The 19,734-nt window shown below is 39.6% G+C and overlaps 2 protein-coding genes across 2 annotated transcripts in view; both read right to left on the minus strand.

Moving 5' to 3' along the window:
* FRMPD1 (FERM and PDZ domain containing 1) overlaps positions 1–19,734 on the minus strand; it is a 125,647-nt gene that overhangs the window by 43,756 nt on the left and 62,157 nt on the right. Inside the window, exon 3 of the mRNA XM_036741549.1 lies at positions 257–414. Coding sequence (XP_036597444.1) covers positions 257–414 — 158 coding nt within the window. The remainder of the gene's footprint in view (positions 1–256; positions 415–19,734) is intronic.
* On the minus strand, positions 7,946–8,947 carry LOC118834108 (glyceraldehyde-3-phosphate dehydrogenase-like). Its single transcript, XM_036741551.1, has one exon. It carries the CDS (start codon positions 8,945–8,947, stop codon positions 7,946–7,948), a length of 1,002 nt encoding a protein of 333 aa, XP_036597446.1.

The following is a 19,734-nucleotide window of genomic DNA, read 5'->3' on the forward strand; positions in this document are numbered from 1 at the left end:
CTCAAAACAACACTACAAGTGCTACTTATTATCATTTACAACAATAATACAGTATTATTATTGAAAACGACACTATAAATGTTATTATTATAATTTAAAACAACACAGTATTATTGAAAACGACACTATAAGAGTTATTGTTACTTATCATTTAAAACAGTAACACTTTAAGTATCAGTTATTATTATTAAGGAAAAAAGTGCCTGCCCAGTATATAAATAAATGGGTACATACATGATATATATAAAAATCCTACCTGTGATGACTGAGGAGATGCTCAGGGGAAGACTCTGTGAAATGTGAAATCCATAGTCACCCAGGAACACGTCCCTGTCTATCTTCACTGTATGCTTCACAGAGGTGAGGGTTTGGGTAAGGCCCCCAGAGGAATTATCTGGTAAGGAAATCCTACGCCTGGAAGAGAGGGAGAAAAAGTGTCCAATCAATAGATGTAGAGACAGAGCCAGTTCTAAGCAAGTTGACAAAGGTAGGCAGACTGACCTCCTTGCTGTTCCTCTAACAGAACACTCCATCTCCCAATTTCAGGCATTTTCAATGGTTGTCAGGAATTGCCAGGAATTCTCTGTCTCCTTATCCACAGCTCCTGGCTTCCTTGACTTCCTTCAGATCTCAGCTAATGTCCCACCTTCTGCTAGAAGGCTTTCCCTGTCCTTAATCTCAGTGCCTTCCTTCTGAGAGCACCCCCAATTTAATCTGTTTATATCTTGTTTGTACGTAGCTGTTTACTCACCGTCTCCCCTATTAGACCTGCGGTTGTTGTCATCCTTGTTGTTTGGCTTTCTTTGTATTCCCAGTGCCTGGCACATAGTAGGTACTTGATAGTTGATGGTCTCTTGATGTACTCTCAGAATCACCTTTCTCCAAACAAGATTCCCAGTGTTCTCCTCATGCTACCCTTGTCCCTCTCTGCATCATCCCCAAGAAATTATGCGCTCCAGGAAATGGTCCATGCGCTAAAATTCCCTCTTTCTGCCCTCCTCACCCATCAAATTCCTATTTCCTCAGATCTCTGGGAATCCTTAGATCCTTGCTCACAGGTCAGACCTTGCCTATCTCGACTTAATTTCATTCTATCCATCACAAATTTTCTGTAATCTCAACATTCTCTGAAATTTTTTTCCCTCATATGATGTCTGTTGGCTCCACAATTCCCAGCTGCTAAAATAAACATATTTAACAGACCTCCTATCTAAAGGAGAGCTTTCCCAGTGTCCCATATCCCTTAACAGACAAAACCTTCATGGCTCCCCTCTTGCCAATTCAATTAAATATTTATTAAATATCTGCTGCTTAACATATGTGAGAGATACACATTTTAGTTATGACAGTGTCCCTGTTTTCATGGAATGTGCTTGTAGTAGTCTATTAAATTAAGTTGGATTTTTTTTGGGTGGTGCTTGGCAATCAATCAGTCATACTTTGACTCCTGAACCTACTTTTTCCAGCTTTCATTTTCTTAAAAAAAAAAAAAACACAACCTCTTTCCAATTAATTATTTGTTTTCTCTCCCTCCCACCTCCCTGGCCCTGGGCTGGGGGAGCGGGGGGGAGGGAGAGAAGAAAAGCAAAACCCCTTATTTTCTACTACTCCCTGATACATATTCTATGCTCTACGCAAATTGAACTTCTGGCTACCACGCATGCTTTTACACCTCTCTAGTTTTACTCAGGTTGTGCTTTCTACCTGGAAAGTCTCTCTCTCTCTCTGCCCCTCCACTACCTTTCCAAAACCTATATACCATTTCTATCTTAAATGTCACTTTCTTCATGAAACCTTTTTTTAAACTCCTTCCTCTCAATCAAATATAAGCTTTTCTCCCTTCGTATCTACACATAGTTTGCCTTGCAAAATGATTTTGTAGACTGACCACATTCCTTTCTATAAACTATCTTATATATTATTTTATTCATTTATATTATTTTCACATTTGTATATATAAACCAGGACTGTCAATTATTTTTCATTACTTTTTAATTTATTTTTAACATTCATTTAAAAATTTTTTTGAGTTTCAAATTCTCTCCCTCCCCAATCCACTGAGAAGAAAAGCAATATGATATCGATTATACAGGTCATTTATTTTTCAGTCTGTATGCTTTACACACCTATGGAACTTAATGCATATTTGTTTCTATTGTTGTCTACAAGGGAAATCCTCAGCCCGGTGATTCCTTTGGAGCCAGGGCACTCAGAAATAGATGTTAGACAGATCGCCAGAGCTAAATTTCTGCTACGTGGGCAGAATTAGAACAAAAGTATGGGTCATCTGGCAGACAGCACCCTGGGGATTCGGTGAGTGAGGAGCTAGGAGAAAAGTTGAGAGACAGTACAGATTAATGGATAGAGGACTAGCCTTGCAATCAGGGGAGCCTGGGTTCAAGTCCCATTTTTGACACATACAAGCTGTGAGATTTAGGGCAAGTCACTTAATTTCTCAATGGCCATGGGTTAGTGAGCTCTAAACTTTTTTGACTTTGTACCTCCAGCAGTTAAAAAAAATCTTTTTTAGCATTCATCCCCAATAAATGTATATGTACTTATTTATAAACTATTTTATATTTATTTTATTTATTATACTATTTCTGAACACTATAATACATAAAAATAGAAATTTTAAAAGGATGAAATCTTTTGAAAATAGTATTTTATTTATTCATGACACAAAATCCTTTTTGTTGGCAATTAAATATTGTTGATTACATAGGCTTGATCCCATCAGTTCACACGGTGGTAAAAGTTCCACAGTGGAATCACAGGTGCAGATGCCCCTCAGAAAGGATAAGGCATATTACACCTAGCAGAATCTTAATAAATATTTGTTGAGGTGAATACTTGTTTTTATTCTCCCATAGCATATGGCCTAAATAAATTAACCTTATAAGCAAATTTTCCAGGGAACACCTCTATTATGTTTATTATGGAATCCCTGAGAAAGATAATGGGGAACATTGGGGAGATAAAATATGTACATAAGAAGTCACTTATATATACACTCCACACAGGTATTCCGTGTATATTTTCTTCTGACACTGCAGCTGAATAAATGTAATATGACAATGTTGTTCGTCCTTTGTTCTTGAAGAGGGCTGATGACATCATGAGGGTGAGGTCTTGACTTGTGCATGAACTGGATTTAAGTCACCAGCCTCACTCTCTCCTCCAAAGTCATCTAAGCCCAGTAGCAAGACAAAAGTCAAGATGACCGTCGATGGCCCAGGATGCAGTGGATGACCTTAGTCTTCCTTAATTAAGGTCTTTCCTGATGGGGAAGTAAGTTTACATGATTGCACATGTCTAAACTAAATCAGGACTGCTTGTCATCTTGGGGAGGGGGGATGAGAGGAGGGAAGGAGAAAAAATTTGAACCTCAAAATCTTATAAAAATGAATGCTGAAAACTATCTTTACCTGTAATTGGAAAAAGTAAAATACTATTTACTCTTAAAAATAAATTAGGGTCTTTCCCAGGCCTCAGTTTATGCCAATGTGAATCCTAAGAATCTGATGATAGGGACTGCCTAACACATCTTTGGCACCAGATTACAAAGCTGGAGTCCCAAAGTGTGTCAGTTTAAGATGGACACGGGAGTTAGGAGAAGCATTTCATCAGCTTTGGGAAGATACAATGCATAGATGGTCAGTGGACGACTAGCTGAGTCAGGGCAATAAGTTACTGACAGAGTCTCACAAATCAACCAAATGCCTCTGCAAAATGTTAAAAAAAAAAAGTACGAAGAAGCTTTTAAACTCCAACGCCTCCTTATATTAAAGGGTGCCAAGAAGCAGTAGTGGCTAGAGATGACCTGGGTTTAAATTCCACCTTTCACACTTCCTACCTCTGTGACCATGGACAGACCTCTCCAAGCTTCAAAAACTTCCCTAAGACTTATCTATCCAACTTCAGCTCCAGAGGGTAATAGTGTGACAGGCCTTGTTGGACACCAGAATCATGAGACAAAGATAAGTAAGTGAGGTATAGTGAGAGAAAACCTGGTTTCAGAGAAATCAAAGAAATCCATGTGAGGAAAGGGAGCCCTATCATAGGAAATGTCACTGGAAAAACTCTAGAGTCATGAGTTTAGTCAACTGAATTAAAAAAAAAAACCCCAACCCAGCTGACGGCACTATTTTCTCCCACTAATTTGATCTATTAATACAGTCAAAAAATGGTAAAACCAGCTGTGCCTGTGGATATAGCCTACATTCGGCATGGACAGTGTTTTGCTGTTATAGAATGGTTTATTTATCTGATATTGTGGGGAAGGGAAGAGGAAGGGAACGAGCACCTCCTAAGCCAGGCAGTGCACAAAGCACTTTACAAATGTAAATGAAGCACTTCACATAAGGAAATTCCCAACCTAATTCATATAACAAATATTTGCTGAAGATCAGCTCTGGGTAAGGCACTAGTGGGGTGTGGGATGGATGGGCCTAGAGGATGAGCTGAATTGCCCTGGTCACTTCCAAGGAAACATGTACTTGCCTCTGAAAGAAATATTGTTTTGGACCCTGAGTGGTCCATTGAACCCCAATCCTGTAGTAAGTGAAGGCCTCACGACTAACAGTATTAAAGGCCTTGGTCAGATCTACTGTTAGTCGCGAGGGCTTATGGAAAACTATGTCAAAATTCGGTTGCCCGGAGAAGTTCATCAGCATTGTACATCAATTTCACGACGGCATGCTTGCCCGGGTTCTAGCTCATAGATAATGCTTTCATGTCTTCCCAGTCACCAGTGGAGTGAAACAAGGCTGTGTGCTCGCTCCCATGCTTTTTAGCATCATAATTTCAGCCATGTTGTCACATACTTTCGATGAGGATTAACACAGCATCAAGGTCAGTAAATTCTTCAGACTGAAAAGGCTACAAGCCAAGACCAAAATGAAGGGAGTATTGGTATATAATTTTCTGTTTTCAGATGATTGTGCACTCAGTGCCTCCTCTGAAGCTGAGACGCAATGAAACATGGATCAATTCTCTGCTGCTTGTGCTAATTTTGGCCTAACAACTAACACCAAGAAAACACAGGTGCTCCATCAGCCACCACCACACCATCTATACGTTAGCCATCAGTTACAGAAAATGGACAAGTTCTGAATGCTGTGGATAAGGTCACTTACCTTGGTAGTATACTTTCCAGGGATGTATGCACTGATAATGAGGTTGACACACGCATTGCCAGAGTTAGCTGAGTGTTTGAGAGGCTCCGAAGGAAAGTATGGGAGAGAAGAGGTATTAGACTGATTGCCAAACTGAAGGTCTACAGAGCTGTGGTGCTGACCTCATTATTGTATGCCTGTGAAACCTGGACAGTGCACCAGTGCCACATCAGGAAATTGAATCGCTTCCATTTGAATTGTCTTAGGAGGAGTCTGAAGATCACCTGGCAGGATAAGGTACCAGACACTGAGGTCCTTACTTGAACTAAACTGCCAAGCATTCAGACTCTGCTTCAGAGAGCACAACTCCAATGGGCTGGCCAAGTTGTTCAAATGCAAAACATACATTTGCCAAAAAGACTATTTTATGGAAAACTCACATAGGGCAAGCATTCACATGGTGGTCAGAAGAAGCGATACAAGGACACTCTCAAGGTCTCTCTCAAGAACTTTGGAATTGATTGTGTGACATGGGAGACATTGGCACAGGCTGCTCAGCATGGTGTTCCCAAAAAGCTCAAAGGAATCTCAGGATGCACAAGTTTGGAGCATCCACCCCAAATGTTCACATGGACTGTTTGTGCCTGACCTGTGGTAGAGCATTCTGAGCTCGTATTGGCCTGAAGGACAACAATCAACCACTTAGTGAAGGCCAGTGGGGAGGAAGCTGTGTCAGCTCAGCTAACTCAGACAGGATGGGCCATTGTAAGTAAGGAGGATTTTGTTATTCTTTCTCAGAGTGTAGTTTCCCGGGCTCCATGGCCATGACAATCTCTAGTTTCCAGGTGTTAGATAATATTTCCCAGGTTCATGACTTGTAAACATCTCCATCACGCTTGTGCAGCATTATATAATGATAAATAACATGAACATTTGTGCCTAAATTGTAAATATCCACTGTGACTGTGCAGTGAGATATAACGGTGAGATAATGTAAACGTGGGAGACTATTGCTGGCAATATGCCTTCTTTGTTTGTTGCCCTATAAATCAAGTGGGCACTGGTCAGCGAGTGGGGAATATGACAGTGTAATGCTGCGTATGTCTTAATCGGCCCCCATCAAGGCTTGGAGGGGGGAATCTGTGTTTGCCTCAAATGGCCCCATTGAGACTTGAGGGGATTTATGGGAGTGCACAAGCTGTGCCTGTCTCAACTGACCCCACTGAGATATAGGGGTAGTTGTCCCCCCTCTTACAGGCCCCTGAGAGAAGGGTGATTAGGGAATGCTATAAGAGTTGGTGCTCCCATTATCAGCAAACTCCCTTTGAGAAGAATAGACTAGATTAAAAGTAAGCTTGTTTAACCCCTTATAATGACTCCATTCCTGTCTTCTTGTCTGCCCGGATGAAGAGTGAACCTGTGCTAGAGAGATAAGCTGTAGAATACCTGCTAGCAGCCCTCCTGTGTGTTTACCTGTCTAACAACTGGTATAGTCGGTGTTACCTGTTAGAGGCTGGAGTCCAAAAACTCCAGTGCCTACTGTGAAACAACCTCTACACCGGAAGGCAAGGATTATTAAGTGGGCTTTCAGTGCCTTCTTTCTGTTCAAATCAATGTATGGCAAATAGTCTCACCCTTCCAGCCCCCCCTTCCAAGAGAAATCTGGAACTGCTTGTAAAGGAGGCTGGATCTCAAAGACCTAGCTGCTTTCTGTGACTCGAATTCTTTCCTCTGGGCATAGGTGATCAAACAGGGAGCCCAACACCTCTTCTCTCCTACACTTTCCTTCGGAGCCTCCCAAACCCTCAGCTGGCTCTGGCAACGTGTGTGTCAACCTCTTTATCAGTGTGTACATCCCTGGAAAGTATACTACCAAGGTAAGTGAACTTAGCCTTGATAACAATCTTTTTTTCCCTTGGTAGCAAAGTGAGGTCTATCCCGGGTCCTCAGTTAGTGCCAGGTGAACTTTGGGAGATAGCATTTCTTTAGAAGATAATCACAGCTGGAGGATGAGTCCTGTCCCCTGGTGCTGGAGGGAAGTGTTATGAGAGTAGAGAAATGAAAGGGAATGTAAAATGCCTATTCAGCAGTCCTGAAAACTACATCATTTCCTGATATTTTAAGTGTCAGACACCTTTTGGAAGAGTTATGCTACTGCTGTTGCTTGTTTTAAGTTTTTCTGTTAATTTATGTTTGTCTTTTATATTTAGCATTGGTTTTGGATCAAGGTCACACTAGATTTGGGGCAGATAGGTGGTACAGTGGTTAGAATGCTAGGCCTGAAGTCAGGAAAGCCTCATCTTTGTGAGTTGAAATCCAGCCTCAGATACTTGCTAGCTGTGTGACCTTGGCCAAATCACTTAACCATGTTTGCCTCAGTTTCCTTATCCAAAAATGAGCTGGAGAAGGGAATGGCAAACCACTCCAGTATCTTCACCAAGAAAACTCCAAATGGGGTCACAAAGAGTCAGATACAACTGAACAACAACTAAATACTTTTCTACTCTGCGCTTTGGGGCAACCCTAGACATAAGCCAAGAAAGCTTTGAGTAATTTTCCCTAAGACTAAAGTGGAGATATAAAAAGCCAAAGAGTAATAACTAAACAAAAGAGCCTTTCCTTTTTTTCTGCTTTTTGCATTGAATATGGTGACTTTATTGATGGTACATAATATAGAACTCAATGCTTCTCCCCCCATTACAGGGGGCAAGGCCTGTGAATGGGGCATGGAATGCCCAATAGAGGAAAAATAGGTTAGGGATATGGGCTCCCCAGTATTGGAATTTCTTTCTCTTCTGGCTGGGGATGAAGATCCATGGCTTTCCACTTTACTCCTTGGTGGCCATGTAGGCCATGAGGTCTACTACACGGTTGCTATAACCGTACTCGTTGTCATACCAGGAAATGAGCTTCACAAAATGGTCATTGAGGGCAATACCAGCACCAGCATCAAAGGTAGAAGAGTGGGTGTCAGTGACAAAGTCAGTAGATACGACCTGGTCCTCTGTATACCCCATGATGCCCTTTAAGGGTCCCTCTGCTGCCTCCTTGATTGCTTTCTTGATATCATCATATTTGGCAGGTTTCTCTAGGCGGCAGGTGAGATCCACAACAGATACATCAGGAGTCGGAACACGGAAGGCCATGCCTGTGAGCTTCCCGTTCAGCTCAGGTATTACCTTGCCTACAGCTTTAGCAGCACCAGTAGAAGCCGGGATGATGTTCTGGCCAGCACCACGTCCATCTCGCCACTGCTTGCCAGAGGGGCCATCTACTGTCTTCTGTGTAGCCGTAGTGGAATGGACTGTGGTCATGAGTCCTTCCACAATGCCAAACTTGTCATGAATGACCTTGGCCAGGGGGGCCAAGCAGTTGGTAGTACAAGAGGCATTACTGACAACCGTAAGGGAATTATTGTATTTATCATGGTTCACTCCCATCACAAACATAGGGGCATCAGCAGAAGGGGCAGAGATGATGACCCGTTTAGCTCCACCCTTCAAATGCATCCCAGCCTTTTCCATGGTGGTAAAGACACCAGTGGACTCTACTACATAAAGAGCTCCAGCATTTCCCCACTTAATATTGGTAGGATCTCGCTCCTGGAAGATGGTAATGGCTTTTCCATTGATCACCAGTTTTCCATTCTCAGCCTTGACAGTGCCCTTGAACCTGCCGTGGGTGGAATCATATTGGAACAGATAAACCATGTAGTTGACATCAAGGAAGGGGTCATTAATGGCCACAATCTCCACTTTCTGTGAGATGACTGCAGCCCTAGTCACCAGACGCCCAATACGGCCAAATCCATTGATTCCGACCTTCACCATCTTGTTTCAGTGATGTGACTGCAGCAGTGGATCCTGACACCAAGTTTGGGAGAGGAACTGAGAGCTTCCTTTCTTTGTACTGGTAAGACTTCCCAGATGTGAACCCACAACCAATATATATAGGCCCAGATCCCTTAATGGAGAGGAATAGGGTGACTGCTTTAGCCTCTTGGGTATTGTTACATCACAATAGTATATGATGTAAAGGGTCACACCATAAGTTTTATTTATTTCTCAAATATACAGAGAACTGAGTCAAATTTATAAGAATGAGTCATTCCCCAATTAATAAGCAAAGAATATGAACAGACAGTTTTCAATAGAAGAAATCAAAGTTATTCATAGTCATGAAAAATGATTGATTTGCTGTTGTCCAGTCATGTCTGATTCTTCATGACCCCCTATGGACTTGTCCATGGGGTTTTCTTGGCAAAGATACTGGAGTGGTTTGCCATTTTCTTCTCCAGTGTGTCTCCATTTTACAGGTGAGGAACTGAGATAAACAAGGGTTAAATGGTTTGCCCAGGGTCACACAGCCAGTCTGAGGTCACATTTGGCTCTATCCACTGCACCACCTAGCTGCCCCTCACTATTGATTAGAGAAATGCAAATTAAAACAGCTCTGAGGTATCACTTCACACCTATCAGATTGGCTAACATGACCAAAAATAAAAATGACAAATGTTGGAGGGGATGTGGAAAAATTGGGACACAATGCACTATTGGTGGAGTTGTGAACTGATCCAACCATTTCATAGAACAATTTAGAGCTATGGCCAAAGGGCATAACCTTTAAGTCAGCAATGACACTACTAGATCTGTATCCCAAAGAGAATTTTTTTAATGGAAAAGGTCTTGTATGTACAAAAATATTTATAGTAGCTCTTTTTGTGGTGGCAAAGAATTGAAAATTGAAGGGATGCCCATCAATCAGGGAGTCATTGAACAAGTTGTGGTATACTACTGTGCTATAAGAAATGACAGGCAGGGTGCTTTCAGAAAAACCTGGAAAGACTTATACAAGCTGATGCAAAGTGAAGTGAGCAGAACCAAGAGAACATTGTCTACATTAACAGCAATATTGTACGATGCTGAACTGTTAATGACTTAGCTGTTCTTAGCAATACAATGATCCAAGACAATTCTGAAGGACTTATGATAAAAAATGCTATCCCACTCTAGAGGAAGAAATGATGGAGTTTGAAAGCAGAGCAAAGCACATTTTAGAAAAATTTTTTTTCTTTTTTTTTGGTCTGTTTTCTTTCACAACACAGCTAATATGGAAATATGTTTTGCATGACTATACATGTATAATCTATATTAAATTGCTTGCCCTCTCAAGGAAAGGGGAAGGAAGAAGAAGGGAGAGAATTTGAAATTCAAAGTTAAAAAAAAGAATGTTAAAAATTGTTTTTACATGTAATTGGAAAAAATAAAATATAAAAAGTTTCACATAAAAACAATAGCATATGATGGAATCATATCCCTTCAAGTAGCACAATTGATCGCTACAAGTCATTTTAAAGTGAGTTTACATACTTCATGGACTTTTAAAACAAGATAAAGAAAATAATTTAACTTTTCCTTGATGTCTCAGAGTACTCATTGATTATCATAGCATATAGAATAGCTAATCAATGATAGTCTAAAGAGCTATTTGCCCCTATACTAAATGGTCCCGGGCTCTCATGCTTTTTGAGTTTTTAATAGTTTTCCCAGCTTGACAGATATCATTTCTTGTTTTTCTCAGTGACTCTCTCTAGTCACAACTTCTTTTAATAAGTGATCTCCTTAAAGTAAGATCACTTAACTATAGTTAAAAACCAATAAAAATATCTAGAAATTAAGAAACTTCTTGTGTAGTTGTGCTTACTATACTTTTAAATTAATTTTTCTGTGAGGGGAGCTATGACTTCATTGCAGGCAAGAAAGAAAAACAAAGGTTACTGACCTCTCAATTCCAGCAGCCATTCTCAGTGAAATTTGTTTAATAATCTTAATGACTTAGAGAATGAAACTGTAAATGACTTTAGCTCAAAGACTAGATAAATTACAGTTGAGGCAAAAGCAATGTAATTAAAAAGACATACGCAATGCCTAAGGGCTTAGGAGGAGAGAGGTTTAGTAGGGAAATGAAACAACCCACCTGGGGCTATGAGCTAAAAGAACCAAAATTCCCCTTCCTCTCTTAAGGCTGCAATTGGGCTGTAATTCAGCAGACTACCAGCAGATGACAGTGCAGTAGAGAGAACAGACTGGGAGGAGGAGTAGCAACTTTCAGAAGCAGAGAAGGCAACTCATAGCCTTATATCAGCAGACCAGGATCTGCAGGAAGCATCACTGGAGGCACATGGGTGATCCAGCAGGGTCCCAACCATAGATGTGTGAGATGCCCTGTTTGGACATTTTTCCTGGCCATGTGTTTTTCCTGCTTATGTAACCTTCTCCACAAAGGTTCTCTGCCTGTACTCCCTGGATACATGCTTGTTTTCCCACCAATGACATAGTTACCTGTAAGAGATGGGTACAGTAAAGAGGGAGGGAGAATCTACATTGCCATTGGTTCAATACTATTTCCTTAAATATTTTTTTGCCTTGAACTAATGTGTCCTCTTGTTTTTCTCACAAAAGAAACATGGACAAAAAGGTTTGTGAGTTGTGGTTTTGAATGGATGCTGACCCAAAGTGTGCCTTGAGTCTGAAGTCATTTTCAGGAGGTCCACAACTAAGACAGGCTTGAGCTACATTTCAGACAGTGGCCTAGGGCTTTGAGTTGTAAAATAACATTGATTCAGTCAAAGGCTGAATGATTGCCCAGATCACATAGTTAGTAAGCATCAGGGTTGGAACTCCATCTAAGGCCTTCTGACTCCAAGACCAGTGGTGTTTTCTCTATACTACATCCCTCAGGAAAACATTTACTCTCAGTTTAGATTCACCTTGTACAAGCTTAGAGAACCGATTGTTAGAACCATAGTAAACCCAACTACTGAAGTCAGGCACACTGACAGCAAAAAGCGATAGCTGCTATCCTGATAGTAATGGGGAAACAGAAAACCTTTTTCTTTTTTTTTTAAAGTACCGGTATATTTTCTCAAACTTAAAAGTTTGAGTCTGGGCCCATTTAGCCTCTGTGGCCATCACAATGTCATAGTAGAACATATGACATTCATAATGATGGCTCTGATGTAAGAAGCATTTCTAAGATCCCCTTAATTTTAATAACTTCCCTCTGAGACTAATCCCCAATTTTATCCTCTATGTATAGTGATGTGTCAGTAAATGTTTAATAACTAACTGGCTTGGAGCGGGGGGGTTGCAGGAAACATTTTAAAAGTTTAATCTGCATCATCAACATTTTGTCCTTCATTTTCTTAAGTTTAGATAATCAACAAAACAATAAATGAAGCCCAGATTTGTAGCATTTCCAGTTTTCCACGGCATAAATGTTCACTCAATCTACTCTCACAAGCTAGTATGAGCTGGGTCTAGTACACCCCTGTGTATATATCATGTTTGTACACACTTGTTTGTATGTTGTTTCTCCACCACTTCCTGCCCCAATCATTAGACTATGAAGTCCTTGAGAACAGGAGCTGTGTTTTTTTGTTTTGTCATTCTTCATATATCCAGTGCTTAGCATACTGCCTGGAATATAGAAGGTGCTTAATAAATGCTAGGCAGATTGACTGACATTGTGTTCAAACAATTCAAGGAGGCATGTAATATGTTATAAAAATATTTAGATCTAAGTGCCTTAAGGGGTAAATTTCAATCATCTGGACAATTCACATCTTTGATAATGCTAAATTATGAGGAATCAATTTATTTAATAGTCATCAAACAACTGGGGATCCAGATAAGTCACTCCCTAACATTTTTTTCCCAAAGAAGGCTATACTTTTATTTTAATTATTTAATTTTAATTAAATAATTTTTATTTTATTATTTGTTAAGTATTCTATATTTAATTTTATTTGATAAAGGATTATGTAGGTATACAGCTATGGAAATGATTTTTGTGATAGCACTTCCATATTCAAAGCACTCAGTAAATATCAATAAGCAGTCATAATTGTACATTTTATTCTGCGTTTACTGCTCACATCATAAAACTAATATTATTCTCCTATATTTTTACAATGGAAAAGTACAGATTGATTCACAATACTAAAGAAAGTTCTGTTCTGACAATGACATTAGTTTTAGGTTCAGTACTCAGCTCTTTTTTCTATTCTCTCTACCATTTTTCCTTGGAATCTAATTCAACTCACAGTTTCTACTGCTTCTAAGCTGAGATCTCTAGTCCTGACATTTCTCTTTGGGAAAATCAAACTGATATTGTCTCCATTTTGGTAACTGATTCTATTCTGTATCACTGCCAACATTTTGCATACTAAGTCAACATGTTTTTGCCTCTGAGTTAAGTTTACAAGTTCAGCTTTCTACTCTGTGTTAATTAAGTTTAGAAGTTCAGATTTCCTGCTAATAACTGTCTTATTCTATTCTTATGTCAAGAAAATCTGTTATTCTTGAAGGCTGTTGGTGGATGCCGAGGAGTCTGGTCTGTTATCTTTAAAACACTGACTGTCATTCAAGAAAGTCTGGTCTCAACACCTTATATCACATACCAAGATAAGGTCAAAATGGGTACATGATTTACATAGAAATGGTGATATCATAAGCAAATTAGGAGAGGAAGGAATAGTTTACTGGTCAGATCTGTGGAGAAGGGAAGAATTTATGATCAAACAAGAGATAGAGAACATTATGAGAAGTAAAGTGGATAATTTTTATCATTAAATTGTAAAGTTTTCACAAACAAAATCAATGCAGCCAAGATTAGAAGGAAAACAAAAAGCTGGGAAACAATTTTTACAGCAAATGTCTCAATAAAAGCTATCATTTCTCAAATATATAGAGAAGTAGAGTCAAATTTATAAGAATATAAGTCATTTCCCAATTGATAAATGGTGAAAGGATAGGAACAGGCAGTTTTCAGATGAAGAAATCAAAGCTATCTATTGTCATGTGAAAATGCTCTAAATGCAAATTAAAACAACCTCACACCTATCAGACTGGCTAATATGACAGAAAAGGAAAATTATAACTGTTGGAGGCAATGTGGGAAAATTGACACATTAGTGCACTGTTGGTCCAGTTGTAAACTAATCCAACTATCCTAAGGAGCAATTTGGAATTTTGTCCAAAGGGCTATAAAACTGTGCATAGCCTTTGATCCAGTAATACCACTACTAGGTCTGGATCCCAACGAGATCCAAAAACAAAAAGGGGGGAAAGGATCTATTTGTATAAAAATATTATAGCAGCAATTTTTATGGTGACAAAGAATTAGATGGGCATTCGCCCATCAATTAGGAATAGCTGAACAAGTTGTCTTATGTGAATGTAATAGGACACTACTATAAGAAATGATGAGCAAAGAGGCTTTCAGAAAGACCTAGCTGGAAAGACTTACATGAACTGATGCAAAGTGAAGTGAGCAGAACCAGGAGAACATTGTACACAGTAACAGCAACATTGTGGATGATCAGCTATAAATGACTCAGCTCTTCTCAGCAATACAAAGGTCTAAGACAATTCCAAAGGACTCATAATGAAAAATGCTATCTACCTCCAGAGAAAGAACTGATAGAGTCTGAATGAAGATTGAAGCATACTATTTTAACTATTTTTTCATATTTTTTTCTTTCACTCTGTTTCTTCTTTCACAACATAACTAATATGTTTTACATGATTGCACATACATAACCTACATCAAATTGCTTACTGTCTTAGGGAGGAGGAAAGGCAGGGAGGGAGAAAATTTGGAACTCAAAAATTTTTTAAAATGAATATTTGTCTTAACATGTAATTGGAAAAAATAAAATGCTATTCAAAAAAGTGAAAGTCTGGTCTGTTATCATTGTGATATCAACTAGTGATGCAGGTAGACACCATCAATGAGCTTTCCATAGCAACAAGATGGAAGGAAGGGTTGTTGTTAGCCCTGCATTCCAAACTTCCAGCCAACAATATTGTTTTCCCATTTATGATTCTGCTTTTTAGCTTTTGGATGCTCTCCTTTTTGTCTGTAAAAATCATCTGTTTGCCCTCATTCAAGGTGTTTTTGCTCGCTGAGGAGCTAAAGATCCCTTTTATTGATAATTGCTAGCCTTATCAATAAATTGAATGTCCTCAGAACTCTGTGCCTCAGTTTACCTTAATTTCAATCATAATATCTTGAATATCTTCCATCTGGAAGGTCCAGTTGCTGGCACTAATGATGGAAATAGGAACATTCAAAGGAGGAAGGAAGAACAGGTTTGAAAAGAAAGAGATGAAGTTTGGTTTTTGATGTCTAGAACTGAATCTCTCTCAACCCCTACTTGCTCTGGGCAGGTCAGGGTCAGAGGGTAGCTGGCTACTCCTCATCTTGGGGGTAACTATGAGGAGTCAGGGATTTCTCTAGTATTGTGAGCTTCCACTGGTGTAGTCACAAGTGATTTTCAGGTGATATCAATTAGCCAATTAGAATTAATTAGACTTTGGAAGCCTCCAGTGGCAGAAAGTAAAGAAGAAAGCCTCTTGATGAAAGTGAAAGAGAAGAGCATAAAAAAGCTGGCTTGAAACTTAACATCAAAAAAGCTAAGATCATGGTATTTGGTCCCATCACTTCCTGGCAAATAGAGAAAGAAGAAATGGAAGCAGTGTCGGATTTTATATTTGGGGGCTTAAAGATCACTATTGATGGTGACTGAAATTATGACCATGAAATTAAAAGACACTTGCTCCTTGGAAGGAAAGCCATGGCAAATCTGGACAGCATACCAAAAAGCAAAGACATCCCCTTGTTGACAAAGGTCTGTTAAGTAAAAGCGGTGGTTTTTCCAGTGGTAATGTATGACTGTGACAGTTGGAGTACGAGGAAAGCTGAGCACTGTAGAATCATCTCTTTCAAACTGTGGTGCTAGAGAAGACAGCAAGGAGATCAAATCAGTCAATACTTAAGTTAATTTTGACATTTATTGGAAGGACAAATCTTGAAGCTGAAGTTTAAATACTTGGGCCGCATGATGAGAAGACAGGACTCATTGGAAAAGACTCTGATGCTGAGAAAGATTGAAGGCAAAAGGAGAAGGGAACAGCAGAGGATGTGATGGACAGATGGTGTCATGGAAGCAACAAACATGAGCTTAGACAGACTTTGGGAAATAGTGGAGGACACAAGGACCTGGTGTGCTATGGTCCATGGAGTTGCAGAGCCAGATGTGACTGAACAGCTGTATTGACTAAAATAATATAGGAATAGTGCCAAAACATTCCCCAAAAGTCTGGAAAGACTGAACAGCAGCAACATTGACTCAGAGAGCATGGTACCAGTTGGTGCCAAAACATTCCTCAAAAGTCTGGAATATACTTTCCTACAAATACAGAGTCCTAGAGAGAACAGATGCAAATCTGGAGTTCGTGTGGTCAAAGGGTAAACTCTTGGCTCTTGATCTTGGCTCTTTTCTCCCTTCCTAGAGTCTTGATGAAATACAGCCCTGGGTTGGGTGTTATGTGCTGGGGTCCCTGGATTGGAGTGCTTTTAGAGTCCTAAGGTTGCCTTTCCTCATGTGTAACTAGTTTACTCTCAGGCCAGTGGTGATAAATTGGAACTCTGCTAACACTGTCAGTGGGAAGTCCAAATCTTCCAACTCTTTGAAAGTCAAAAAGTTTTTCCTCTGGTTAAGGGTAGGGGAAAGAGACCGGAACATCCTCCTCAGCCCCAATCCCCCTTCTTCAAGGGAAGGGACCACTGTACTAACCTGACTCCAAAATGGCTTGCTATTTTTGTCCAAACCTCACAGAGTGTGGCTGATTCTCTTCAATAAATCTGAATATACTCTATGTATTAGCATCTCATTTCACATTCAAGAGCCAAAAACGTTTATTAATCACCTACTATGTGTCAGGCATTGTGCTTAGCTCTGAGGATACAAATATGAAAAAAAATGGTCCCTGCCCTCAAGGAGTTTACAGTCTAGTGGGGGAAGCTGAAAGTGGGGGGAAGGTACCCAAGTCAGGGGGCCTGGTGGAGAAGTCTGTCAGAGAAGTCCCAAAGTAGCACAGTCAGGTAAGAAATGAAGAGATGTCTGAGCTGAGGTCTCTCCTTAAATGACAGGATGGGGTTGATGACCCCACCCCCTAATCAGAGGCAGAGGGTAGTGATGAGGTGGAGTACCAAGAAGGCAAAGCATTTCACTCCTTCCAAATTGATTAAGGACTTTTAAATACCTAGTTCAGTATTGATTAATTCAATAGAGGTATCTAGAAATTGTTCACACCTATTTTACACCTTGGAGTTATCAATTTTGTAACTTGAGATGTTCTCACCTGATACCAAGGTGATCTTGTTAGTTACATTAACTGGGATGGGAAGAAAAGAAGGAAGGAACATGTACTATGCGTCAGGGACTGTGCTAAGCACTTGGCAAGCCTTACAACAACCCTAGAAGGTAGGTTTATTTATTATACCCATATTTATTTATTATATCCATATAGATAAGAAAACTGAGGCAGAAAGAGGGTAAGTCGCTTGCCCAGAAGCATCTGAGACTAAATTTGAACTCGAGTCTTCCTGACTCTAAATCTAGTCCTCTATCCACTGAACTGCTTGGCTGCCTCTAGTGGGCTAAGTTTCCACCCTAACAGATTTAACCAGTGTGTGGAAGGAGGACATCCAGGCTGAGGTACTCAGGAATGCAACAATTTGGATTTGAATTATACCATGTTATCTATAAAATTTGTATTTCAGTTTAAAGACCTTGTTACATTATTGAAAACATACTTTAAAAGTTGTGGTATAATAAGTTATGGTAGTTCCAAGATCATTAAAAGAAAACAGATAAATCAAAAGATCTGAGTCTATACTTTTCAATTTAGTTCCTAACTGTGAGTCTGAGAGTTTCAAATGGCAACATGCTAAGATTAAGAGGAAGGAAAAAAAATCCTCTTGTAATAAAGAAGAAAGCAATTCTTTGGGTTTTACACAGAAAATAGCAAGAGGAAATATAAGCATTCTCTCCTCCCCTACCCTCTTTCTGGTTTCTGATCATGGAAGGAGCCCTGGGAAAAGGCTAGGAGTAGAGAACAGGAACCTTTTAGCTGATCAGAAATTCTAGGAAGGCCAAATAAAGCCTTGACACTAAGTTTTGTAGCAGTTTTTGACAAGAGTCAACTTGGAGCATTTCAAAACCAGCAATCTACTACAGTCTTGGGGGGAATGGGGAGGGCTGAAAACCAGTTGTATCAATGTTTGATGACAGCAGAGGAGAAGTGAGAACGATACCAAATCACCTTTAAATCTTGTCCTATAAATGTTATTTTTTAATATAGAATTTAAAATATTTCCTCAGCTGCTCTGAGTTCTCTTTTGATGGAAAAAAGCATAGAAAAATAGGTTATAATATATACATACACATATGTATATATCTTAGTTAATGTATATGTATATATGCATATATTTTAGTTAATGACAAAACCATAACCAAGTGATGACTGTACACCTAGAGGCAGGTTAACTTTTAAGTCAAAACACCTAAAGAAGAAATAAACAGCTTGCAAACCCAAAGCTCTAAGTAACATCTAATACCATAATAGGTGACACTTACATACACTAGTTTGCAAAACACTTTTAAACAGATCAGGGGACCTTAATCTGGGGTACTTGAGCTTGTTTTTAAATTGGTTTCCTTTGTAATCCTTTTTATTTTATCTTATGTATTTAAATACAGTATTCCAAGAAGGGGTCCATAGGCTTCGTCAGTCTATCAAAGTCATTCGTGAGGCAAAAAAAAGGAATAAGAAAACTTGACATAAATTACCTCTTATGAGTCTTATAATAACCTTGTAAGAAATGTACTATAGGTTTTATTATCCCCGTTTACAGATGAGCAAACTGAGGACTCAGAGAGTTTGACTGATTTGCTTACGGCCACACACTTATTAAGCAATAGATGCAAGATCTGAACACAGGTCTCTTTTTCTCCTTAGCCTAATATTCTTTCCTCTGTACCTGGACATCCTCTATATGGGGTATCAATTAATTAAAAAGCATTAATTAAGCACTTATTTTACATGGGGCACTAAGCTCGAAACTTGGATTTAGAAAACAAAACCAAAACATTTACTCTCCTCAGGTACCAAATGGACTTGGTTATGCCTTCTAGGATGGAGAAAATTAAGAAACCACTTTGATTGGTTTCACTATAAATTAATGTTATTTCATCTCAACTGGGCCTTCCTTCACCACAGCAAGGTAAACACATTCTATTGCTTCCCAGATGAGCAAAGGAGGCAGATAGTGGGAGTGATCTCAGTCTGGCGCTCTGCAAAGTGTGATGGGCGACAGGACAAAGGGCCATGGGATTCAGCGGAGAGGCCAATGTTGAGTTGAGTTGAGCTGGTCAAGACAGAGAAGGCAAAAGAGTGTAGCTAGGGCAGAGGGTGAGGGTCTGGGAAAGAACAGAGGGGCACAGGGAATGGAAGTCACAGTGAGGATGAAGGCTATGAGGCATAGGGAAAGATAGAATGAAGAAAGATTATATTTCTATATTCATGAACAAGAATGTGGAACATTTGTGGCTGATGGCTAGATCAAGAAAATGATTATCTCAAGTGGAGTAGTAGGTCATGGGAATTGTACAGATTGAGCACTGGGGAAATTCAGATACTTGAGGCGGCATCAATAATTATATTGAAGTACTCTAGTAAGAGGAGAGAAAGCCTGTGAGCCAGGCACT

The sequence above is a fragment of the Trichosurus vulpecula genome, chromosome 1 (assembly GCF_011100635.1).
Source record: "Trichosurus vulpecula isolate mTriVul1 chromosome 1, mTriVul1.pri, whole genome shotgun sequence".
NCBI lineage: Eukaryota > Metazoa > Chordata > Mammalia > Diprotodontia > Phalangeridae > Trichosurus > Trichosurus vulpecula.